The 26,440-nt window shown below is 42.1% G+C and overlaps 1 protein-coding gene across 1 annotated transcript in view; it reads left to right on the top strand.

Annotated features, from left to right (window-relative positions):
- Positions 1-207: 207 nt before the first annotated feature.
- The window catches only part of LOC129112796 (kinesin-like protein KIF21A), a 32,826-nt gene continuing 6,593 nt past the window's right edge, over positions 208-26,440 (top strand). Inside the window, exons 1-21 of the mRNA XM_054625030.1 lie at positions 208-544; positions 14,272-14,494; positions 16,195-16,377; positions 17,703-17,852; positions 18,499-18,633; positions 18,766-18,930; positions 19,961-20,076; positions 20,373-20,568; positions 20,660-20,849; positions 21,467-21,530; positions 21,669-21,875; positions 22,377-22,424; positions 23,165-23,222; positions 23,332-23,443; positions 23,550-23,738; positions 23,897-24,096; positions 24,195-24,302; positions 24,499-24,567; positions 24,678-24,823; positions 24,912-25,056; positions 25,301-25,495. Coding sequence (XP_054481005.1) covers positions 501-544; positions 14,272-14,494; positions 16,195-16,377; positions 17,703-17,852; positions 18,499-18,633; positions 18,766-18,930; positions 19,961-20,076; positions 20,373-20,568; positions 20,660-20,849; positions 21,467-21,530; positions 21,669-21,875; positions 22,377-22,424; positions 23,165-23,222; positions 23,332-23,443; positions 23,550-23,738; positions 23,897-24,096; positions 24,195-24,302; positions 24,499-24,567; positions 24,678-24,823; positions 24,912-25,056; positions 25,301-25,495 — 2,943 coding nt within the window. The 5' untranslated portion in view covers positions 208-500. The remainder of the gene's footprint in view (positions 545-14,271; positions 14,495-16,194; positions 16,378-17,702; positions 17,853-18,498; positions 18,634-18,765; positions 18,931-19,960; positions 20,077-20,372; positions 20,569-20,659; positions 20,850-21,466; positions 21,531-21,668; positions 21,876-22,376; positions 22,425-23,164; positions 23,223-23,331; positions 23,444-23,549; positions 23,739-23,896; positions 24,097-24,194; positions 24,303-24,498; positions 24,568-24,677; positions 24,824-24,911; positions 25,057-25,300; positions 25,496-26,440) is intronic.

Genomic DNA, 26,440 nt, shown 5'->3' with positions numbered 1-26,440 from the left:
TATTATTATTATTATTATTATTATTATTATTATTATTATTATTATGTCTCTTGAGTTAATTGGTCAGGTTATCCCCCCATTGGATTGGTCTCGCTCAGGAGAAGAAGGAGGAGTTTGGTTACGTCCTCCGTCTCGAGAGTCTCACGCCAAGTGGATCCCAGCTCGTGCACACACACACACACACACACACACACACACACACACGCACGTCACTCTCTGCCCCGGTAGAGCAGAGACGATGCCTCTGGAGAGGTGACCACCGGCGGGATCCCGAAGCACATTTCTACCGGACGAATATGGCAAACGAACAAAAATCCCACCAGAATTAGCTGCTCCATCTCATAAAACATGGCGAGGAGGAGGCGGTGAGAAGCGCTTTCTCCTGGAGGGAGGGCAGACCAGACCACGGCGCTCCTCTTGTCTCGTAAGAGGATAAAGGAGAAAGGGGGAATCGAGCTATTTATAAAGCGGACTGGTCTGGACTATCCACCGGCGACAGCATGAGCGTTGGGCCGGATGAGAGCTCGGTGCGCGTCGCCCTGAGGTAAGGATGCAGCGGCGGACCTCCTCTCAGAAGATGCTCACACCTGCTACAATCATGCACATGTCGTCCTCTGCTGCCATTCTTCTTCTACTCCTCCAAAACAATACCCCTCCTTCCCTAGATATGCTTTTATTTTGAAGCCACATGTTCTCTCCTCCATACCCCTGCACTTTAATGCTCATTGCATGATTTACACATGTATATAAAGAGCAGTGGCCCATAATCACATGAGCTCTTTTGTTAATGCCTGTGCATGCTGTGTAGTGGATTTATGAATGAAGTCACGCTGAGGGATTACACTAAGGAAAAGCCTGTAACTCTCCCCCTGACAGTGTGTCACCTTCAGGCACAACAACAGCATTATTTATTTTTTAATATAAGGTTCAATTATTTTGGTAGCCACATACAGGTTGTTACAAGGCAGATATGTGCACTGAACGTTTAAGTGATGACTGTATTTGATTGTTTTCCAGGTATTTTACATTTACAGTGTGTTGTGTGTTGGGTTTCAGTCAGTTTGCTGCATCAAACCGATCTGACCCTTGACCCCCTCGGCCTATCTGCGTACATGGCAGCAGACAAGCTGAGATAGACACCGTCTGGCCGCCACTCTTATCGGCATTTCTCAGAAGAGTTTGTAGTGTGTGGAACAGAAAACCTTCAGACATCAATGGAGCGACATGACAGGGCGGCAGCCAAACTCAGGGACAAGTGCTTTTCTGTGTGTGTGTTTGTGTGTGTGTGTTTGTGTGTGTGTGTGTTTGTGTGTTGAAAAGACCACCTGAAACGTCATGTGAGCCGGATCGGTGGAGCAGAGAGGACAAAGGCTTGTTCCCATATCACGTTTCTCTTCCCTCTCTCTGCCTCGGCTTGTTATTGTGCATTCAGACTTTGACCGAGGACTCTGTTTACCGCCTCTCTCTCTCTCTCTCTCTCTCCTCTCTCTCTCTCTCTCTCTCTCTCTCTCTCTCTCTCTCTCTCTGTCATAGATAATAAACGATATCGGTCAGCACATCCCATCATGCACTCTGGTTCTTCAGTTCCATAGAGTCTCATCAATAAGATTTCATTTGTCTGGCTTCCTTGTTAAGTCAAGTTGCTTTTCTGGTTTACAGTAGACAAGTTCCAAAGAAGTTTTGCCACAGAAACGGCTACAGAAAGTGTGTGTGTGTGTGTGTGTTAGTGTGTGTTTGTGTCTTTGAATGGAAACTACCTGCTTTTGTATCTTCTTAGAAAGCTCAGGCTTCATTCATTATTTGTAGAGCTCTGTTGTCTTGTTTGCCAGCTGGGTTTCACCTTTAGTTCCATTGATGATCCCGGGTTTTTCTTTCATGTATTTGTCCTTCTTTCCTCTATTATTCTCATCACTCATTCATTTGATGGGAATTGATTTATCAGTTGTTCTGAACCAGCACAGTCTCATGTGACACCACAGAACTATACGCAATACTTGTTTTGCAGTGGCAAAGATCTTTATTCCTGAGTCAGGGTCTGATTGGAGAACGAGTCAGCATTCAGAGCCTCCTCTGAGGTCAGCTGTGGCACCTGAAAGTGCTTTGTCACTCATCCCTCGTTTTACACACACACACACACACACACACACACACACACACACACACACACACACACACACACACACACACACACACACACACACACACAAGGTGATCTGCTTCCTGTCACTGAGACCTTACCCGCAAGCTCTCAGAGCTCCTTAATCTTCCTGTATACGCTGTGTGCCTATTTGTATGAGTGAGTAGAGACCATTTCCACAGCAGACATTTGGACTTAAAGTAAGAGAAGCCCAGGCTGATAACATTAACAATGGCATTTCTACTCAAGTGTCCTAAAAGGCCACACCAGTGAACCAGCATGGGCAATGCCAAGGTAAATGTTTTCTGAGAAAAAGTTCCAATGAACACACAATAAGCAGACTTCCCAACCAGACAGCCCAAGTTAGCAGCTAGCTGCTAAAGAGCCAGATATTTCCCTCAGGAGTTGGTTGACCTGTGTTCAGAAACATGACTACGAGCTTATGCTAATGTTGCTTTGAGTCAGCCTGATGTAACTGTTTATAAGGTGACAAATATGTCAATGTTGTGTTAACATCTTGGTCAAGAATGAATAAATGCCGACTGAACTAAACGTAACCTTCTTTTATATGCTCACATGCATGATTATGCACACTAAGTACTGTGTCTGTGCTCAGCTGATTCTAGGTGTGGCCGTAACCTGCAGATATTTGAGCTTTATGGGCACACAATCACACACTAGCTAACGTGTTTTATTCAGCTGCGATTTTACAATATACATCATAGCAAATTATATCAAGCCGATGACAATGGTTCCTTAAGAGAACTGTGTTTTTTATTTGAGGTTTCATCAATTTTCCCTTAATAATCTTTGGAAGTCAGTCACACCTTTTCATCTGCTATTAAATCACCCATTTCATCCCTTTGAACATCAAACGGCAGCTCCGTGTTGGTGTTTTCAGCTTGATTAATCGCTGTGGCAACATTGTAATTATTTGGAGCTTGTGGTGAACCTGAACCTGAACTTCAGAGCATCTGAAAGGCTCTGTAATAGTTTAGTTGTGTGTGTGTGTGTGTGTGTGTGTGTGTGTGTGTGTGTGTGTGTGTGTGTGTGTGTGTGTGTGTGTGTGTGTGTGTGTGTGTGTGTGCGTGTGCGTGTGCGTGTGTGTGTTTGCAGTAATCAGCTAGCAGGTTGCCAACCAGTACCTGTCTGAGCCTGTGAGGCTAATGCTGTCTGTTAGCAAGTTCCTAATCCCCCATCCCAACATGTCCAGAGCGATGAAATGCTTCTTTATTCTTTTTTTTGAGGCAGAACAAGAGAGAAACGGGGTCTGGAGCCTGAACAGAGGGAAGGTGTTTCTGGGATTTTTTGTTGTTGTCATATTGATTTATAACTGGAAAGATGATGTCGCTCAAAAGTCTATTTGCTCTGTAGAAGTGTACTTTCCTCTTGATGGGTCTTCAGTTAGATTATCAGATGTGTGTGCTCTGCTGGCATCTGTGGTTTTTGACGATTAACACGCCTGACAGCGTACAGATGGGTCACTTCAGTAGCACATTGTTGGATGATTCAGCAAACACACACACACACACACACACACACACACACACACACACACACACACACACACACACACACACACACACACACACACACACACACAGTTGGTCTTTACTGGGTTATCCCCATGTGTGAATGTGTTCCAGATCTCTTTCCTTATGTAACATCCCATCCGTAGTACATGCGTTCGCATATGTTTATCTCGTCCCATACAGCATGATAAAACAATACAGGAAGTTAACGATTTATCCAGGAAGTAACTCATGTTACAGACTTTGCCTGAAGGAGCCACTCAAATGACTTATTAGTATGCCAATATCCTTGAAGTGAAGCTTTAATAATTAAGAGCCGGCGGTGAGGGATCAGGTTTCGTACTGTTGAAGTCGCAAACAGAGAGAGCTTACTCTTTAATTAGACGCTTACACTTCCACATCACACATGCTGCAGGTTAGTGAATCTGGAAAATGCAACCTGGACGCTGTCACCAACTTTACTCCTTCACTAACATCCGGACTATCTACCTGCTATTGGCTCGTCTCACGTGTCTGTCAGACACAAGTCCCACCTTCTTGACCTTTGTGGTTTATGTTTGAGGGCAAAGGCTGTGCGCCTGCTGCCATGATACAAAAGCATTATGTGTGCTCATATGTGTGTGTTTGTGCATGAACCCGTGTCCGTCCAAGCATAGTCGTGATAAATATTCATGAACCAACTCAAGGGAACTGAGACACAAAAGCAAAGCATGCTGCAAGCCATCTGCCAGCTGCTGTCATGTGATATTGCTCTTACTGAGTTATTCAATAACTTCTGTCTAACTAGGCGAAGGTTAATTCAATATGGATTTTATTTTTTACTAATAAAAGATTTGAACTATAACTGGTGTAACTGTTTGGTAAAACCAGGCTTATTCCACCTCCTACCATTATGCAAAACATGATTTTTGCCATCTTCCCCTACTTTCCTATCTTAAGTCCCAAGTGTGCCATGAGTGGGCTGAACTGTCCTCGTTTCTATTAAGCTGGAGGTGCTGGTGACCAGTGGTGTGCGTGCGTGCATGTGTTATCCTCATACGCCCTCTCCTGACAGCCACCATCCTGTGCCACCGTCAACCTCTCCCTCCTTTCCTTCCCAGCAACCTTTGACCCAGGAAGCAGTCAGAGCTGTGATCAAGGACCCAGTCAGAATTCCCCCGTGGCAGCCTGTTTTAGCCGTCACTATGGTAACCGCGGGTCCTTTCAAAGCTCGGGGTGGTAGGCGATGGCCTTGTGAATGAACACCGGTCAGTCAGCCATCTAAACAAGAGAAAGAGAGAGGGGGGGAACTGAAATCCTGAGTCAGCAGAACACTCTCTTGACCCTGTCTTGATTTTTTCCTGGCCTCGATCCCAAATGCCCTCTGTGACATCACTGCCTCGCTGTTTTTCACAGTGGAGTCTGACAGAAACGACAGATTCAAGGTCTTTGTCATACGTCTCCATCACTTCCTGTTAACTGGTGTGGGTTTTCTCACCAACCGGATGGTATCAAGGATGCATCCTGGTCAGATAATGAGCTGAAATCTACTTTAAGAGCAACACATAATAAAAATAAACACTTGTGCTAAATTGGCAGCACATGTAATGATCCAGATTTCCCTACTGCACTCTTGATAAATTCATGATACATGTGTTAATTCTGAATAGGATAATTAGTGGATTTTGCAATGTTATAGTAAACTGAGATAAGCAAGATGCCAAATGGTTATTTGCTATTTTTTTTATTGAGTTTTGTCACTATGTTATCACTTGAAAAAAGGAAATATTAATGGCTTTTTCCTGATATTTTTCCACTAATAAGCACAAACATAGATTTAAAATTTACAGTATATCCTAAATTTTCTATTGATCACAAGAAGATCAATCATTAAGTAGTACAGCCTTTTGCTCTTTACTCACAGAGCTTTAAGTTTATGCTAATACATTATTATTAATGTTCAGTGGATCAGAGTAGTCTGGCTCATCAGTCAGTTGAAGTGCTGTGATAGATAATGTTGCGTATTCATTTTTAATCTTTTTCATGATAGCTTCTCATCTCTTCACACATGATGCATTATTCATCAATGTTCTTAATCCTGCACATTTCCGGGCAGAGTTTAATTTAATTCAGCCACTTACAGGTTGAAGACGTGTTTGAGCTTGGTGCTTACAGAAGTACACTGAAGAGAGTGATGAAGTGGCTCTTGATGTCAAGAGCAGCTGCTAGACAATGGAAAGACTGTCCTACTCTGTTGTAGTGGGGTAAAGAGGTAGTCTCTCATTTTGTCAGGGCCATTTTTCTCTGTCCATGAGGTCTACTCTCGCTTTTATCTACGTCTTTCCATCACTTCTGTGTCTCCTCACTCATCGTCTTGCTCTGGGCGGCCATTAGACGGCGGTCAGCAGACAAATACAAATATGTAAGTGCACCTGCTGCCAGATGTACTATAAAAGAACTGTCCGTGTGTGTGTGTGTGTGTGTGTGTGTGTGTGTGTGTGTGTGTGTGTGTGTCCGTGTGTGTGTGTGTGTGTGTGTGTGTGTGTGTGTGTGTGTGTGTGTGTGTGTGTGTGTGTGTGTGTGTGTGTGCATATTGTTATATAAGCGTAACAGTGTACCTGAAGGCGTTCTTGCAGTGCTACAACTAGAGTGAAGCTTTACAACAGAGGCCTCTGACGACTTCAAGAAGGATTACTATCTCTCTCTCTGTGTGTGTGTGTGTGTGTGTGTGTGTGTGTGTGTGTGTGTGTGTGTGTGTGTGTGTGTGTGTGTGTGTGTGTGTGTGTGTGTGTGTGTGTGTGTGTGTGTGTGTGTGTGTGTGTGTGTGTGTGTGGCCCCTCATTAGCCTCTGTTGGATAGCACCAGCCCACAGTTAAGGCACCTCAGAGGACTACAGTCCACTCGTATCTACATCAAAACACTTGCAGACATTCTTCAGCTGCTGAGCCTCAGTTGTTATCGAAACTTTTCCTTCGGCTGCACATTACGAGCTCTAAGATAGAGAACATCGCTTCTTGAACTCTCACCTGTGACATTTCCCAGGTGAATGTCAGGGTTCCTTTATCATTTCCCTATTTTACTTCTATACGCACATAATAAAAGGCCCCTAACAAAGAAGATTTTAGATGAAGGGGAAGTGGGTCGGAGATAGATTTTGGGACGACTTGTGCGGACACGTCTTCGCCTCATTTTGCACCACTCATGCCAAATTTGAGTCACCTCAAATCTTAAACTCAATCTGTTTTAAAATGAATATGTAATTTTACAAGTTTAAACTGATGGCTATCCCTAGAAATAATTGCTAAATGCTTTGAATAGCACATAATGAATTTCAAAATGTCAAAGACACACATCTTAAAGATCATATGCTAGATAGATGCTGCAAGTGATTAACAAAATACATAAATACAAAAAATATAAATATATTATTAATATCATAAATATACATTAATGTGAAATATATAAAATATATATATATATATTAATTAAATATATAAATAATTGTATATTCTGCATGAATAATAGGTTGAACTGGTCCTTTTATTGCAAAAGTAGGCCAGTTTAGGGATAAAGCAGGCAATGCGTGATGCAAACAGATTATTTTACATGACATTGAAACAAATCTGGATTTGAATTTAAAAGGGAAAAATCCCAAAATATGTGACTTCACAAGATGAGGTCAGGTGATGAGTCAGTGTGCTGGTAGCAGTGTGAGAAAATAGTCTTGTTGTCTGCTGCCTTGTGGGCTCAGATGTTCCTCCCTGTTTCTGCTGAATCACTCGGTAGTGCTTCTGCCAGCTGCACACGGCGTTTGACCCTCTACACTAAACCAGAAATTAGATTACAGGCTTTGTTGCTGCCATCCCTGGGGAGCGATTTGATTGGCTGATTGTCAGGAGCAGTGATGTCAGCAAGTGATTCGATTGCCTATAAGTTTCAGGAAGGATGAGAGCAGCAGCACGGTGCTGATGGACTGACTCATCTCCTTTCTTTTTTTTATCAGCATCTCCACATCAGTTGTTTGTTGATCATTACTGTAGATCAGCAGAGGGGTATTATTATTTATTATCTTATTGTGTATCCATTCTTATTGCCAGGATGAGGTTTTGTGTGACTTTTTTTGCGCGTTCGTAGTTGTCTTTTTCAGTGTTTTGCAGCGTGTGCATTTAGCAAGTCGCATCCCTGTTCGCTAGTTTGAATAGGAGAGTTATCTGATCATTTGTGACTGACTAAATTCTGAAACTAGTTGAGATTTTTTTTCATTTTCATCAGTTTAACTGACCCCCCCAAGACCGACGGCGTATGATGTCTGGCTTTTCTCTGGTTAAGCATGTGCATGTGTGTGCACGAGGAGCCCACTGTTTCTCAGGCTGTCGCTGTAATCGCAGTAATGAGACTGAGAGCGGGGCCCTAACAGGACCTGTCACATGAGGGGGGGGCCGACAAAGCCCCTCTCTGTGTGTCCCTGTCTGTACAGTAATATTGTGTGTGAATAGGTATATGTATATTTCCCCCCTTTCATCTCTTAGAAAGGTTCAGTGAACTGTACCTCCTCACACCAGTCAGTGCCAGTCACAGTGTCTTACTGCACTGTGCTAAAGAGCTGCTCAGTTTACCTCTATAACTGTGGTTAAATTGGAATAACACCTCTACATGCTAAGTCATTGTTTGTCACTCTGGCTAAAAAAAAGTCAACTAAAAAGTCACTCTTTCTTCAACAGGTTTTCCTATCCTTAAATTACAATTTAACATTTGTAATATTAGTAATCTTAAGTCATTTGACACTGGCAGCCATCGTGTAAACAGCTAGCTAGCACAGTTAGCATTTTCTTGTAGAAGCTAATATGCACTTCTGGCCACAAGCTAACAAGCTATCTGAGCTCTATTCAATTTAGAGTGAAATTGTGCTTCCATTTATCTATTATTTTATGTTTTTAGAGTTTATGGCAGCTTAAATCAATGCTAGTTCAACATTTTGGGAATTGTGCTTCATTGCTTCCTTGGCAGGGGTTGAATACTTGCTATTTTGAGTGCATAATTGCTTTTACACTGGCAAGTATGGCAAAACGCAGTTCTACTATGAGTACTATGAGTACTCGGATGGTGTACTCATAACAGTGAAAAGTTGCGTGTTGAACCCAGGACACTTCTCACTCTCAACGGTACAGCTGCATATTGAACGGACAGCCGTGAATGTGATATCAATCTACTCATCATAATCTTGGCAATACAGCGAATGAGCATATTTTCCAAGCTGTCCAAATGTAAACTAATCATATGTGAGTGGTTTGTTTTTGCTATTTTGAGTTGTTCGGCCACCTCCTGTACCATCCATCCAAATCCTTCCTAGATTGTGTATTTATTCAAGAGATAAAACAACAAAAATCTTTATGTTGTAATGCAAAGTGCGTAGTGGCATATCCTCCAAAGTTCTCTATTTAAGAGTATCTCTCTAATCCTCTCCACTCTGGAACTTCTTAGTAGTTTTCTTCTCAGCATTCCCTCCTGAAACTGTCATTGCAGATTAATGTGTGGAGCGGTTATTACACAAAGGTTTTCACTTGGCCTGGGGGGCCCCTGATTCTCTCTCTCTCTCTCTCTCTCTCTCTCTCTCTCTCTCTCTCTCTCTCTCTCTCTCTCTCTCTCTCTCTCTCTCTGTGTGTGTGTGTACCTGTGAATGGGGATTTTCACATGTGATTGCTAATAGTAATTATAGTAAAATCTCACCTCAATATACAACACAAATATATTATATGCAATAAAGCAAACTCTGAAGCAGGCCTAAAAATCACAAACCAATTTTGAATTAAACCAAAGGATGATTAAGCCGCTGCACAATGTAATTAAACAACTATTGCCCTTATTACATTTTGTGAACGACTCCCTAAATCATTGACGATGCATGTACAAGAGTACGAAAGTGTCGAGGCATGTTCTTCTATGTGCGAGCTTGTGTGTATGATGAGTGTGTGTGATCGTGCACATTTAGGAAGTGGCGGAGTTAAATTTCCTGGAGAAATATAGCCTGAGAGGAGCCTGCGTGTGCCACTCTAGACGGTGGATTAGGGCTGTTAGTCTCCACGGTGCTGAAGGGCAGCCCTTATTCCACCAGGAGAAAGGAGTGTTTTGAGTTGAACCCCGGGAGTGAAGCCTGCCAGATCATAATCACAGCCAAAGTCAGTCACACTAATAATACACCAGCAGGACGGGCTTCACACCGAGCTTATCCTTCAACCTGTTTACAGTTAGACCAGACGTGTGATGCCAGAACATGCAGTTGTTTATACACACACATTCAAAAAAATACTCAAAATAGAGGTTCATTGTAACCACAGTGCTCAAACATCCTTAATGTAAGGATAAGACATACCTGACCTTTTATTTATTTGAGATCTGTTACACACCATCAGCAATTTACAAACCATTTTATCAGTTTTTAGAATAACTCTCTATTTTTAAGTCAGCCATTGGCTTTCATTCATTTACTTAGTGTTCTGAGAATCTTTTCAGGGCCGTCCTGGTGCAAGATTGGCATCCGATTCCAAAGTTCAGTGACGTTGAAGTTGCAATACCCCGTGCAGCAACTACACAGAAATAGTGTCAATCCCAGCTCAGTTCCTTGGGGCTTGTTGTGAGAATGTTAGCATGCTACCATTAGCATTTCGGTCAGAACACCCCCGTACCTTAAGGATACTGTCATGCACAAGAATTGTAGAAATGATTAATGTATAGAAAACAATGTCATTTAAAGTAATGTCGGATTTTGCAGGATTGTAACGTGAGGTAAAGGATTTACATCTTCCTCAAGGTCTGGTTTCTTTGGAGTACATTGATAAAAACAAGGTGTCACAATCAATTTGACAATGTTGGGAAGTCTTAACATTGGTCCCTTTTAGTACTTTGAAATAAAGAGTTTCTGAGGGCTGAACCAGTTCTGTCTGACGACCTTGTAATGCGAAAGACCATCATTACGCAGACAGATAATAGGTCTGTTTCACTGGATGGACTGTGGTCGCCTCCTAATGCGAGGACTGTCATCAGTGTTTTGTCTGGGCTGTAACCACTATCCCTAGTCTTTTTCTCTTTTTTATCCTCTTCCTTTCTCTTTATGTCTAACATTTTCTCAGGCATTCATTTTCTTCTTCAGCCCACCCGTCTGTCCCTCTATGTATGGAGGACCCTGGGGATGTCACACAAAACAAACATTGTGTCGCACTGTGGCGATGAACACAATCAGAAGACTGGGCATTTATTCGAGATGGGGCTACACTTATACATACTTGTTTCCCTTGGTTCTTCTATGGAACTAGCAACCACTGACTTATTATAAACTTAACAGAATTTCACTTTATCTACATTTGATATCTGATGTTGTTATCGGCATTACGTTACACTTCTTTCAAGTTGAGCAATGACACAGTGACTTAATGCCCTTAATGTAAGCAGCAGTGAGTGCCTCCGTTGTTGCTCTGGATTACAGTAATGGCTCTCTGTCAAATTTTGGGAAGGTGGCCAAAGGGATTAATGCAGATTCCGTCCTGTGAAGCCCTAAACCATCCTACCAGTAAATCACATCCTCCTCAGATGACCTAACCACACTGACTGTTACAGTATACGTCAGTTTTACAGGCTAAAAAAGCCTCTGTTATGGACATTTGTGATAACCACTGTAATAAAACTTAAAGCTGCTCTTATTTATACTTTTATGTTAACAATGTGTCAAATTATTTTGTGTTAATCCAAAAGGGGACGCTCATAATGACAAACCCACAGAGACTTATCAACCAACTCTACAGTTCCCCTCTGCTCTACGACGCTTTCTCAGCATCTCTCAGCTCATTGTTTTAGTTTTAAGGCCCAAAACTTTAATATTTTGTTTCACTATCACTGCTTTCATCATCATCATCATCATCATTTCCAGATGCAACAGGCAGCTGCTTTCAGCAAAAAAGCTCACATAACTTAACTTTACCCGCACAGCAACAAACAAAAAAAGTGAGCCACTAGCTGGTCAACATAGGAGCATTTAGTAGCCAGATATTTCCCTCAGAGGATATCTCAAACAAGCCTAAACGCAGCCTGGCAAGTAAAGTAAAGGAAAGTAAATAGGCATGTTTTTGCTAACTCAAAATTGTAGGTACTTAAAGGATTATACTGAGCAGATGAAAAGGTTCTGAAATAAAGGGTCAGTTTATTTCTTGGAATTCCATGAGTCCAAGTTCTGCTCCTGTAAATTAAACAATGTAATAAAATATTTTCTAATATTATAATCCATTCATGTGATATCAAAAAATCCATTCATCCATATGCGCATAAATTGGCCCATGTGATTTGATAGTCTTGTCAAGTTAGGGTATTTTTCACGTGAATGCTAGCTACATTTCCCCCAGAAATTCTAGTATTGGTATAATGATAAATCTACTCATGACAACATGACATGAAGATTAGAAAATCCTGTTGACAAAGGAAGATTATAAGCAAAATTATAACGCTGCAATTGTAGGACCATATATCTAGTTTCATCTGCTTTTGCTGTCAATAATGAAAGACTGACATTACATCTATCATTAATTGTATAAATGGGTAATTCTGCTGTCCATAACACAAAGCTGACAGTCATGCTCTGCAGGTGTACAGTTTCTCCTCAAGGCTGGATCCAGTGGTTCCTCCCTGGCTCTGTCTTCTTTTTTCCATCAGGGCTGTAATCCCAGATAGAGTATGCTAAATACCTGGGATCTGACACACAAACACACACATACACACAGCAGTACAATAGACTCTTGCTGTGATGAATGTTAGCCTTTTCTTTTCATGCCAGCACACACAAAAAGTAGTGCACATGTAGCTGAGTCCATATGTTGTTCGTGTAATTTTTATTTTTGGTGACCATTCTTAAAACCTGTGCGGTATTTGCTGCTATAAAGTCAAAATTCACGAGTATTGACTTTATGACTTTTATTCCAGGTTATCTGCAAGTAATAAATTCCTTGGCTACCTGTAGTTTCAAATTCCCTGTAAAATGTGTAGACTTTTCTTTTTCATTTGGTTAAGCTAGCATGTTTAAAAGTGGTTTTATTCTGTCTTAAACTGCATGTTAATGTAACTATGACCATGCATTTGTTAAATAAGACCCTCATTTGCATATTTTCTGATTCCCTGCAGAGGACCGATAGACAGCCTGTGTGTATTCATTGTTAATTGTGATGTTCTTTTGTACAATACTTTTATTGACTCCACTTAATGAGTAACGTTAGCCTACCAACGTGAAAATAATTCTTTTTAGCGGATGTGCACTATGCTTATATTTACATATAAAAAAAGGGTGAGACATTTCATGTTAGTAATAACATGACTTTTGTTTCAGTGGGTACACATTTTGAATATTTCACTTTTTGCTTTTACTGAAACTACTGGGAGAAAGCCTGCCACTGTGTGTGTACTGACTAGCCCCCATGCTACTTTTGTACAATAAATGCACAGATCCTGTTTTATTGGCGTGAACGTCGATCTTGAGTCTTTGAGCAACCATCCTACAGCTGTCACACACACAAAATGCAAACTGCATGCAAAGTGCCACAATAACACACTCTCTCAAATGTAATGCCTGCCAGCAGAGAGCAACAAAAGCAGCCATTTATGTCAATACTGTGCTGAGATTCTCAGGTTGTTGTTAATTTATTTTCCATAGTAATTCTCATTTATCTAGGTCCATTATGACTGTAGCCTTAGATAAATAAATGTAGTGCTTACAAAATGTATCCCAGCAGGAAATGTCCTTTTCCCCCCCAATATTCATATCAAATATTATTTATTGTATTTCAGTTTTATCTTTTTCTGTATATAATCCTCAAATTATTCCATCAAAGCTTCATATTTTTCCCATATTTTAATGCTTCTAATACGTCCATATAATTCCATCCAATATTTCCACTTCCTCTTCAGGTGGACAGTGAGTTCAGTGATGGGAGGCAGAGGTGAATCATGGGAGGAAATTACATAATAACTGTGTTTATTTGCACTAAGGTAAACAAAGTGATTCCTTAATGAAATCCAGGGTGGGACTGTTTACCCAGAGCTCTCTCTCTCTCTCTCGCTCTCTCTCTCTGGTGAACAGTAAGGGCACTGTACTGTGTACGGCGGCTGCTGGATGATGTTGGCGCTGCGTGGTCCTTCATATTCACACACACACACACACACACACACACACACACACACACACACACACACGCACACACTGCACAGAAGCAGCACTCATCTGCCTGCAGCTCAGTGAAAATATTAGCTGCCTTGTACTCACTTACATTTCTTACCAGCCAACCTGTAAAACAACGTAAGACAAATTCTTGATCGGGCTTTAGATGCATGCACAGACAGCTCCGCTCTGCCTCCCTCTCACACACATCCACACACCAGAGCTGCCAAGGGCCTTGAATATCTGAAAAGTCTGAGAATTAAAAAAAGTCACACTTAGGCTTTATAAGTTTTGAAAACAATTAGGAAATGTCCTTGAAAGGCCTGAGGGCTAGATGTTTCTTTCCCCGCGAAGCTGAAAGTTATATATAAATCTAGAGTTATGTTGGGCTTTTAAAAACCTCCCATTCTCTGTCTCCTTCTGTTCACCAGGATCCGTCCTCAGCAGGCCAAGGAGAAGATCGAGGGCTGCCACATCTGTACGTATGTGATGCCCGGGGAGCCGCAGGTGTTCCTGGGTAAGGACAAGGCCTTCACCTACGACCACGTCTTTGATATAGAAACCCAGCAGGAGAGCATCTACACGCACTGCACCGAGACTCTTATCGAGGGCTGCTTGGAGGGATACAATGCCACTATCTTTGCATACGGACAGGTTGGTCAACAGGGTTTCCTGCATGTTGGTAGATCAACTCGGTGGCACAAGCACTCACACACTCACTGACGCCTCCACTTTGGGATCGCTCCGGGGGATGGAGCTACTTCCAGCTTGATTTATGGCAGCATGTGATATGAAGCTGATTTCATTTCATATCATCCGACAAGTAAAGAGGGAGAGAGCAGGGCTCACAGCTGCACCAGTTCTGTCAATATGCTATCAGCTGACATGTCCTGACCTGCTATCACCACCGCAGCTATATATTGGCTCTGATGGATTAGCCTGAGAGGGGGAGATAGAAAGGGTAGTTGCCCAATCACAGCAGAAGGTGATCAGATTGCTTCACCTCATACCGGAGCAGGGAAATAAACTGCAAAGTCAAAACATATTCAAGGAACATCAGAAAGATTTTGTTACATCTTGACGGATCCAGACTAGCGTTTTCACCCTGTTCCAGTTTTTATGCTGAGCTAGCGGCTGTAGATTCATAAGAAGCAGACAAACATCATTCTTCCCCCAAAAAACTTCCCATGTCTTTAATAATCTATTAACACAGATATTGAAAAGTACACTACTTTACACATTTTCAAACCCATGCAAAGCAAATGCATGGCTAAGGTGTACTGTGTATTTAAAGTCCATATACTTGCTTGTTAGGGGATTTTTTTGTTATATCCCACTTATACCTGGATACTGGACGTTTGTAATGCACAATTATACTAAACACAAGTCCACGATTTCAGATGTAAAGGCAATCCCTCCAGTAATTCATCAATGTCACATTTGTGGTTAAATCAAAGGGCCTCTGTCTAAACTAATATGGAGTTATGAATTTTGGGTTACTTCCACCCCTGATATAATATGCTATTATTTTTTATAAATCTTTAGGACCATGTGGTAGAGTGGAGGCCTTTAACAGTGACAATAGAAGAACCAAAAGCAGGTGCAACAACAAGTCTATTAGAGTCTATTAGTCTATTAGATACAAATACTTTCTATTAGCTTTTACTGTATCTCGTCCAGAATGGAAAACACATTGAGACAGAAAGAAAGAGCGAGCGGGCGACCTGCTTTTCATTTCTCTCTCTCACACGGCGTCTACTACTGCAACTTTCCCTTCTCTTAATCTTCCCCTCCGCTCTTCTTCTCTCCGCTCATTCTTCTCTCCTCACATTGTTCCTGCAGCCCTTGTGTTCCTGTCAAAGAGCCTTTCACAGGGCGCAGTGGAGGCACGAATGTAGTAAACACACAGGTGTGGTTTGGTAGAATAACCCCCCCCACACACACACACACACACACAACACACACACACACACACACACACACACACACATTCACCCATATATCACACACACAGACACACACAGTCCTGTCGGGGTCTCTTTCAGGCTTCTATCAGGAAGGAGAGGGGTGACGCGTTCATTTGAGCTCAATGTTGCATTCCTGCTTTTGTCGCCACGGCGACCACCCCATCCCCTCTGACCCCCCCTATGTTACAGACTACTCAGAGCTGCATCCCCCCCCCTCTGAGGCCCAGAGACTGGTTCGAGTTGACAGTCAAATGGTTGAATGATACAGCTTAGAAAACACATATTGCTAAAAATATACAGAAAAATTCACACAATAAGAGCAGAAATAGACTTTTATAGCCATTTTGCAAAAGTAATTGATGTGTCTTTCTCCTCCCCCACGGCCAGACGGGTTCGGGAAAGACCTACACCATGGGAACAGGCTTCGACGTCAACATCTCGGAGGAGGAGCTGGGTATCATTCCCCGGGCCGTCAACCACCTGTTCAGGGGGATCGAGGCGCGCAGACAGGCTGCCACCGAGCAGGGCAGGCCTGTTCCCGAGTTCAAGATCAACGCACAGTTCCTGGAGGTACAGGAACACACATACACATACACACAGAGGCTGACTTAAAAACATTCACAGGATGAATCCCTAATTTAGTGTTTATGTCTCAAACTAAGGAGCAATTATCAGCACTCAGTCTAAACTCAACTAATTCAAGCATATAGTCCACTTAAGGTCCATTAGTTAGATGTATGGAGAGCCTGCAGACAGCTAGAGGTCAAATGTCAGCAGAGGGTGCTGGGGTTTTAGGGTTGTGAAAGCGTCCAGATGACCCTAGAGCCATTAAACTGTCGTTAGTCTGTCCCTGTGGTCAGCTCCTGGCTTTATTTTTAACCGCCAACGAGTGGATGCTAGCAGCTGGTGACGAAGCAGCTGAGTGGCCAAGATGAGTCCGGGAAGCAGACCTTTTAACCTGTACGCATTTTGTACCAATAAAACAAATGACCAATGTCGATTAATCCCGTACAATAGCTCTTAATGTCAGTCACTCCACACTGCATGGACTTAGAAGCTGCGGCAGGAAGCCTCTCTATTCACAAAAGCCCATTTAATTTTATTTCACCTTCCCTATGCTCTCAGATATGTCTGCTTTCTTGAGGGATGTTATATTGAAGGGAAAATCTAAAAAAATGTTGTCTGCTGGACTGCTGTATGTATGCAACATGAGGTACTGTAATGCAAATGTACAGTGTTTTCCACTGTGGCCCACCATAGTCTTACTTGTCCCGCAAGTTTCATAATGAAGTGAAAAATGTTTCACACTTTTTACTGGCTGGCCCTGCCATATATACTTCATAATTATATACTTAGTAATATATCATAGTTTATATTTTATATTAATGCTTTTTATTATATCTAACTAATTAGTGACTAACATTGTTAAATAAATTTAGTGAAGTTAAAAGTAAAGATTTCCCTATGAAATGTTTTGGAGTAGAAGTACAAAGTTACAATAAATTAAAATACTCAAGTAAAGTACAAGTACCTCTTATTTTCAGTAGGCTACTTGAATGGCCTAAATGTACCACTTCAGGAAACACAAAATTGTTTACATGAGCACAAAGTTCTTCATAGGTATAGCCCTTTTTAATTTTTGCTGTCAAACTGCACCAGTTTGATGCATCTAACTTTAAAAGGACCAAATGTTCTTCCAGGGGGGGATGCCCCCAAAACCACCCTAGAGGGTAAGTGGTCCACCCATCATAGTCTCATAATATCCTGGGGGAAACACTGATGTACAGTAGACGTGTCTAGGGTCTAGGGAAGTATAGCAAATGACGGTGTTGATGATGGAATAATTACTAATGCAGCAATACATGTATTATCTTTGTTCTCTCCATACTCTCCAGTTGTACAACGAGGAGGTGCTGGACTTGTTTGACTCAACACGAGACATCGAGGCCAGGAAGCAGAGGTCCAACATCAAGATCCACGAAGACGCAAACGGAGGCATCTACACTGTGGGGGTCACCACTCGCACCGTCACCTCTGCAGCCGAGGTCAGCTTGTTTTCTTTTTTGCACCAACTCCATCTTTGTCCAGCATTTTACATGCTTTCACTAAGAAAGAAAGTTTTATGCTCCAGATTCAGTTATTTTCAGCGTGCTGTGTCAACCAATTAAGGGCCACAAGGAAAATCTGAACATATTACACATAGTCATCACACATTTCTGTAACAATGTATGGTTTATGTGGGAGCACAACTATAACATATATATACACACACACACACACACAAAATAACAATAACAAAAACAATTTTTATTTTATTAATTTGTATTGTATAAAAATTGGAATTGAAGGAGGGACGTTACCCTTAATGGATCACACACCACTGCTTAGAAGTGGTTATTAAAATCAGCATAACGCCATCCTAATAAACTTATTCTGGAATGGTTCGATACACAAAAGAACCACTATGATATAAAAGGATCAGTTAACCATAATAAGAAAAAAACTTATCGTGGTTTCTGTCCATGTAGCTACAGTAGTCCCCATTGTATTTTCAAATGTTTTAATACATCTATGAATTAAATTAAATATAATGTTATCATCCAATGACCTTTAACCAAAGATGTCTGCATTTTTTGTCTTCCCTCCCTCCATGTCTCCTTCAATCTGTTCCCTATTTCTCTCCTCCTACAGATGATTCAGTGTCTGAAGCTGGGCGCTCTGTCTCGAACCACCGCCAGCACCCAGATGAACGCCCAGAGCTCGCGCTCCCACGCCATCTTCACCATCCACCTGTGCCAAGTTCGAGTCTGCTCTTCCGATAACGACGTGCGTACTCGAACACACAGTGCTCAGTCTATTCTGCTACTGAACGTGAATGTTACTGATGTTTTGTTAGATTGAGATGACCATCAGCTGCAAATCAATTTTTATTTTTCCGCTCTGTTCTTTCTCTTCCAGGAGAATGTAACAGACAACCGTCTAGCTAACGACACAGAGATTAACGAGTTTGAAACGCTGACAGCCAAGTTCCACTTTGTGGACCTGGCTGGTTCTGAGAGACTGAAGAGAACTGGAGCTACAGGAGACAGAGCTAAAGAGGGCATCTCCATAAACTGTGGGCTGGTGAGGAGCACGTCTGCAGGCATAGCTCATAGTCATGTATTGTATTGTATTTATTCAACCATAGAATTGTGTTTGTCTAACTTTGGGTGATTATGCAGAAGCAGTGAATCTGTTATTCTATGACTGCACATGACAACATTCACCAGTGTCATGGGATTTTGTGGAGCAGGAGAGCCCCCAGGTGGCCTACAACGTGTACTGCACATTTCATTTATTTATCATTCATTGTCATAGATCATAATTTATAGCTTCACTTTACAACAAATTGATGGTGTTTTTCCAAAAATGTTGTGACAGTTACACAAAACAAGGAGAATTAGACAAAACATATTAAAAAAATTCACAAGTAACAAGATAAATAGCCTATACTAAATATAACAAACAAACAAAAAAGGAAAGAAAGAAATAATAAGCCATACAAAATAAGAAGCACATGAAAATGGATCATTGTTTTATAGGTTATAGAAAAACATTTATGTTAGTAATAGCATTAAATAAAGTCATAGGACATAATTATAAAGATGTCATTATGGACATGCACAACTGATCTTTCATTCATTCATTCATTCATTTTCCGTAACCTGCTTATCCAGTTAAGGGTCGCAGGGGTGCTGGAGCCGATCTCAGCTGTCAATGGGCGAAGGCAGGGTACACCCTGGACGGGTCGCCAGTCCTATCACAGGGCTGACATATAGAGACAAACAACCATTCACACTCACATCCACACCTACGGGCAATTTAGAGTCTTCAATTAACCTCAGCTGCATGTCTTTGGACTGTGGGAGGAAGCCGGAGAACCCGGAGAGAACCCACGCTGACACAGGGAGAACATGCAAACTCCACACAGAAGGTTGTCTAGCCCGGGAATTGAACCCGGGCCCCTCTTGCTGTGAGGCGACAGCGCTAACCACTACACCTCCGTGCAGCCCCACAACTGATCTTCTGACTTCTTATTTCATCAAGTCTTTGAATTGTTAAAACCGTGAAATATCCAATCATACACTTGTTATTTTTCCCTGTCTCGCCTCAGCTTGCTTTGGGAAACGTCATCAGTGCTCTGGGAGACAGGAGTAAGCGCTCCACTCACGTGCCTTACAGAGACTCCAAACTGACCCGGCTGTTACAGGACTCACTAGGTGGCAACAGGTCTGTAAACACTGTCTGAGTGCAGATATGGATGTACGTCTTTGATAATGGATGACAAACCAGTATGATGGTGCTGCAGAAGCTGATTTACCTGCTTTGAAGTCAGTGATAAGCTGATCACCAGTGTCAACCAGTAGAGACCAGTGCTGCTTTAAATATATAAAAATTCTCCTAATCAGATTTTAAAACAAGCACAGGCTAAACTTGTCCTTCAGTACACCTAACATTGCATGGTATGAAAAGAGTGTATTAGTCATTGCAATCCGATCACTGTTCCTAATTTGTGTGTTCTCCAGTCAAACGGTGATGATCGCCTGCATCAGCCCGTCGGACCGGGACTTCATGGAGACCTTGAACACTCTGAAGTACGCCAACAGAGCCAGAAACATTAAGAACAAGGTGATGGTGAACCAGGACAAAGCCAGCCAGCAGATCAGCGTCCTGAGGACGGAGATAGCGCGACTGCAGATGGAGCTGATGGAGTACAAGACGGTAAGAAGAGATAGAGAAAATACAATCAGTGTAGAACATATGCAGACAAAAAGTTATTTCATGATCATCAACCACTCTGCCTGATGCTCAGGGGAAGCGTATGGTGGGTGAGGATGGCATGGAGGGCATCAACGACTTGGTCCATGAGAACTCCATGCTGCAAACAGAGAACAACAACCTGAGGGTGAGAGTGAAGGCCATGCAGGAGACCATCGACGCCCAGAGAGGCAGACTCACACAGATCCTCAGTGACCAGGCCAACCAGGTCCTGGCGAGAACAGGTGGGCAAAAAATACTCATAATGGGAAGCTAAAATAGCAAGCTAAAAGGTAGAAAAACACAAAATATATTCAGATGTATTTATTTGATTTTAGGCAATGATATTGATTTTTTTTTTTTAATGCACTCAGCTATTTTTAAAAAAAAATTACAATATAATATTTGAGACGACCTTATGAGACAGCTAGTTTTCTTGCATATTCTTAAACAATCTCCCTGGATATCAGTCCACTCTTGGCCTGTGAAAAAAACAAAAATGTACCCCCATTATTATTATTATATATTATAAAGGAAGTATTTTAGTACTGTTAGTCTGCTAATGCTACTTCCTAACGTTAGCTGCTCAGATTAGCGTACAAGTTCTTGCACATCCACAATATGCAACTTTTGCTACCTTTTTATCAGATAAAAATAAAAAAAAGTAGTAATTGTCATTATCCATCATATTTGTTTTAATTTACAAAAATATATCCAATTTGTTTACTGGTTTAACAAGAATGAGGAGCTTTTTAGGGGAGGGGGTATTGTTTGGAACAAAAAATGAAATTACACTTTGAAGTCTTCTTCTCCACCACTGCACGCATCCATGTTAAAGCTAAAGTTATGCTTCTGCTTGTAGGTGAAGGCAGTGAGGAGATTGGGAACATGATTCAGAACTACATCAAGGAAATCGAGGAGCTCAGGTATGTGTTGACTGCATATTAAATTTATTATATTGAAGTATTTTGGTATTGTTATTTAACCAGCAGCCATTTACAGCAATAAAAAACACTTTTCCATGCTGTGTGACGGAAGTAACACTTGACTTCCTCCACTCTTAGAGCTAAACTTCTTGAAAGTGAAGCTGTGAACGAGAATCTGAGGAAGAGTTTGTCCCGGGCCTCAACGCGCTCCACGCTGTACGGTGGCCCCGGCAGCTCCTTCTCCCAAACCCACCTCGAACCCGAGAAGGAGGCAAGCGACGTCATCGAGATGGCCAAGAAAAGCCTGGAGAAACTCAAGAAGAAGGAGAGGAAGAAGAAGAAGAGGTATACTGTGGGCCTGACTCTTTTTTTTTTTATGGGTTGAAATTCAGTGCATGAATCATATAAACGCTGCAAAAACAGCGCTCCCTTCATTAGCCATTTACACCCTGGTGTTTCTGGCCGGATTTAGACGCGATGATAGTGACAGCTATTAGCGATGATGTCTGGGTGTCGAGTTCTGGCATGCTGCAGCACACTGATCTTTGCACATTAGAAGGGAGGTGTTAAACTTGTTATCTGGTAATCGTTTTTAGCAGGATTTTTTTATGTGGAATCTGTCTTTGTCATCTGCGTCTCAATGAGCAGCGTTCATCATTTGAACACACTGTGTCTGTGAGAGTCTCTGCACTCGCCCGGCCATTCTTGCTGCTCTCTCACTCTCTGTCTTTCTCCCATCTTGTAATAATCCCTCACTTGCCCCAACTTCTGCGATCCGTCTGCCCCCTCTACCTCCTCCTCACCATCCTCACCCCCATCCTCCCGTCCCTCTCTCTCTCTCCGAAGACTGAGGCGGTGCGAGGAGAGTCACCACCAAGAGGTTGAACACACCAGGTTTGCTACAGCGCACCCAGGATCGGGTCGAATCTGAAACTTGTTCAATTACCAGGGGTGCTAACCACGTACTTTAGTGGTCAGATTGAAATGCACCAGGAATTGAAAGGATTTCAGTTGATTGTTAACCCGCGTCCAAACCAGAATCTTTCTTTTCTAAGTTCCCAAAGAAACTAATCACTAATTTCTTCTGCACCTACAGGTGGTTAACACTCCTGGAGGGAAACAAATATTTTAACCCGCTCTTCCTCTTAACCCTCTGTTCTGTTTTTCCTTTTAACTGGACACGGCAAGATGTTGATCAGATCTCATCATAAGAAGTGTCTTACCCTTAAACAAAAAGGATCAAAAATGGAGTTTGATTTTAAAAAAAATTAGGAAAAAATCTGGATTGATTGAAAAAAACAAACACATTTTTTAGATGTAAGACTTTGGTCAACAAATCTTAATAGTGTGTGGCAACCCTTCTTTAAATGAAATCGGCTTGTAATGTGAATGATAATAACTGTTAGTAGTTAGATCAGATAATCATTTTGTCTTTCCCAGTGTATCATTAACGTCTTCATCCATGCAATCATTGAAATCATTCATTAAAACACTCATTCTACATCTGCTCCTGATCTGATCGAGTGTACAATAATTTGCATGTGCACCTTACCCATCCTTGATGTAATTTGATTAATTCCAGATCTGAAGAAGTTTGCCGTAGATAGTTAGCTAACAGTCCTTTCCTCTTTCAGTGTTATCAAAGAGGAATTGCCAGACAACGACCATGAGCGAGGCAACGAGGAGACAGAGGTGAAGATTCTAAGAAATGAAGTCATTATTAGTCATATTGAGAGATCACACATTTCTAAGAGGGTGTTTTGTCTTGTATATTTAATGTGTGTGCCCTTAATGTTGACAGGAGGGCAGCAGCCACGAAGAAGGCGAGGAAGCGGATGGAGAGGAGGAGGACTTTGACGTTGTGGGAGACGAGACCTCTGACGACTCAGACTCCGAAGATCTGGAGGAGAAAGGTAAATTAAGCTTTAGACAAGCCATTATCTACAGCTTATTTTTTAAAGTCATAGTAGGGTGTAAAATGGAAGAGGCATCGGGATCTAATGATGTGTTTGTGCGCAGAAAACGTCCAGGCCGACCTGGCCAACATCACCTGCGAGATCGCCATCAAGCAGAAGCTGATAGACGAGCTAGAGAACAGCCAGCGGCGTCTGCACACTCTCAAACAGCAGTACGAACAGAAGCTGACGATGCTGCAGAACAAGATCCGAGACACGCAGCTGGAGAGGGACAAGGTGCTGCATAATATGGGTAAGAGACACATGCGAACAGACACTTGACTTCCGTAATGAGCACCATAACTGGTACCTTTAATACATCTATGAAACGGATAGGACAAAGAAATCTGCTAAGGGTTTCAAGGAACAAAATAAATGAAATGGCTTCATTATTTCCTTGTTCATCTCCAGGTTCAGTGGAGTCGGGTACGGAGGAGAAGGCTAAGAAGATCAAAACGGAGTATGAGAGGAAGCTAAGCTCCATGAACAAAGAGCTGCAGAAGCTCCAGTCAGCTCAGAAGGAGCACGCCCGCCTGCTGAAGAACCAGTCGCAGTACGAGAAGCAGCTCAAGAAACTCCAGCTGGATGTGAGCGAGATGAAGAAGACCAAGGTGAAGGAATAGGTTGTATTTATTTCTTTTGTTTTTGCCTCACGCTTGTGTTGTTGCAGTGCTGATCTTCTCCTGCTGTGTTGTATTTTTTCCACCAGGTGGTACTGATGCGTCAGATGAAGGAGCAGCAGGAGAGAAACAGAGCCACAGAGTGCAGGAGGAACAGGGAGATTGCCTCTCTGAAGAAAGACCAGCGCAGAGCTGAGGTGAGAGGGATGGAAATCCTGGTTACAAAGACTTTGCCAAAGTAGTTTTATATAGTTTATTTTGCACATAAGCAAACATCTAGTCTAGTAGTCCCACTTAAACATCAAAACAAAAATGTTTTTAGGCCGATACAACTAGTAAACCAGCCTTGCACTTTCCCACAGTTTTTTTCCTAATATGCATTCCTTCCTACAGCACCAACTGAAGCAGATGGAGGCCCAGAAAAGACAACAGGAGTTGATTCTTCGCAGGAAGAACGAAGAGGTGAGACACAGTCACATGGGGGGAGAGTATGGACAGTATAGCTGGGATTGCGTCCGCTATGGTTTCACTCTTATGCGCAAAATGACTCTCTCTTTTGTGAACTGTATCAGGTGACAGCTCTCAGGCGGCAGGTGAGGCCCGTGTCTGGGAAGGTGAGCCGGAAGGTGAGCTTACCTGAGCCTCTGCAAGAGTCGCCTCATAGAGCCCTTCCAGGAAGGATGCAGACTTCTGGAGCATCCCCAGCCAATGGAGCGAGGTGCAACATCTGAGCGTGTTCATGTGTGTATTACACAGTGGAGTGTGTGTTTAAACATTTTATAAAAGAGCCATATCTTTCCCCTCAGGAGTTCCCCAGTGCGGATGGGAAGTATCTACATCAACAGGACAGCCAGGATCAAATGGCAGTCACTTGAGAGACGTGTCACTGACATCATCATGCAGAGGATGACCATCTCCAACATGGAGACGGATATGAACAGACTGCTGAAGGTACACATGAGGTCATCAGATTCAAGATGGTTGCGGGTATTAAAGCAATAAGAGAAGAAATTGTGTTTTTTCGGTCCTGTAAAATAAAGGAAAAAGCTCGAAATAGATGTTGACAAATGCAGGTTTTTAACATCTGTTAAACTTATTTTAGAAAAGGCTTCATGTCGCTTATTCTCATCTTCTTTTGTTTCTTTTCCTACCTGTCTTCTTTTAATTCTCTCCCTAAACTACGCAACCACTTTAGCAACGGGAGGAGCTGACCCGGCGGAGGGAACGAGTTACCAGAAAAAGAGAAAAGATGGCGGTGGAGGGTGCAGACGCCGACCGCTCCCTGACCTCCCTGAACGAGGAGCTGGAGTCTCTGGGCGCCAACATTGACTATATAAACGACAGCATCGCCGAGTGCCAGGCCAACATCATGCAGATGGAAGAGGCCAAGGTGAGGTGGTGGGGAATCCCAGGAATCTTATTTCTTGGTATTCATGATGCCTGTAGTTTAGATGCTTTATAATTGAAGGTAAAGTAAGGACACAGGTGATTGCAGTGCACAGCGATGTATATCACTAACTCATTAGCTATTGGTTGTATTGGTTGTACTGGACTGGAGCCCTCCGGCAAACAATTAGGAAATAATTGCACAGTTCAGCACTTCTGACGGCTCACAGAGCTTCAGGCGCCTATTTGTCAGAGAAACAATGGCTCAATAAAACAACTACTGCTGGCAGTGCAGCCCATTAATACAGCCAAAAACATAGGTCCAGCCACCTAATGGTGCATACCGAACAGCCTTCATAAATGCAACTTTGAAAGTGTTATTTGAAGAGGTCTTTTGCTCTCTATGGCCTCCCAGGTTCAAATGGCACATCCATTATCACGGTGCTCCAGACAAATGCTTTTAATAAACTATTATTGAGCTTAAAGAATGAGCAATCAGAGGTTATAACAGGGTGAAAAGTGCCTTCCGAAATCCTGTGGCTGCTGACACTGTTGCTAAACTGTGCAATTATGTACATAATTAGATTTATGTATCAGGCTTACAACTGATACATAAAGCTGCAGTGTTAGCTTTGGGAGCACTGCTATAATGATGTGGAAGTTTTTATGTTCAATGCCTGTGGGGGCAGTCAGTGTTGACACAAAAACTGTTGAATTAGTCCAGGTACAGAATTGTGTTGCTTACTTTTTAGCTAGTTTCAAACTATTGTGCAATACTAAATTGGGTTGCACTGTTAAAACTTAAGAGTTAGCGAGTAAATACTTATACTATATTTGTACCCTGCCCTTTACTTTTTTCTAAACTGGCATATGTTAGCAAGCTAGGGTTAAAGTTAATTAGTTACAACTAATCTCTGGTTAGAAAAATAGTTTGTGTGAAGCTTTAAAG

Source organism: Anoplopoma fimbria, chromosome 23 (assembly GCF_027596085.1).
Source record: "Anoplopoma fimbria isolate UVic2021 breed Golden Eagle Sablefish chromosome 23, Afim_UVic_2022, whole genome shotgun sequence".
NCBI lineage: Eukaryota > Metazoa > Chordata > Actinopteri > Perciformes > Anoplopomatidae > Anoplopoma > Anoplopoma fimbria.
This window is presented reverse-complemented; position numbering and strand designations above follow the sequence as displayed.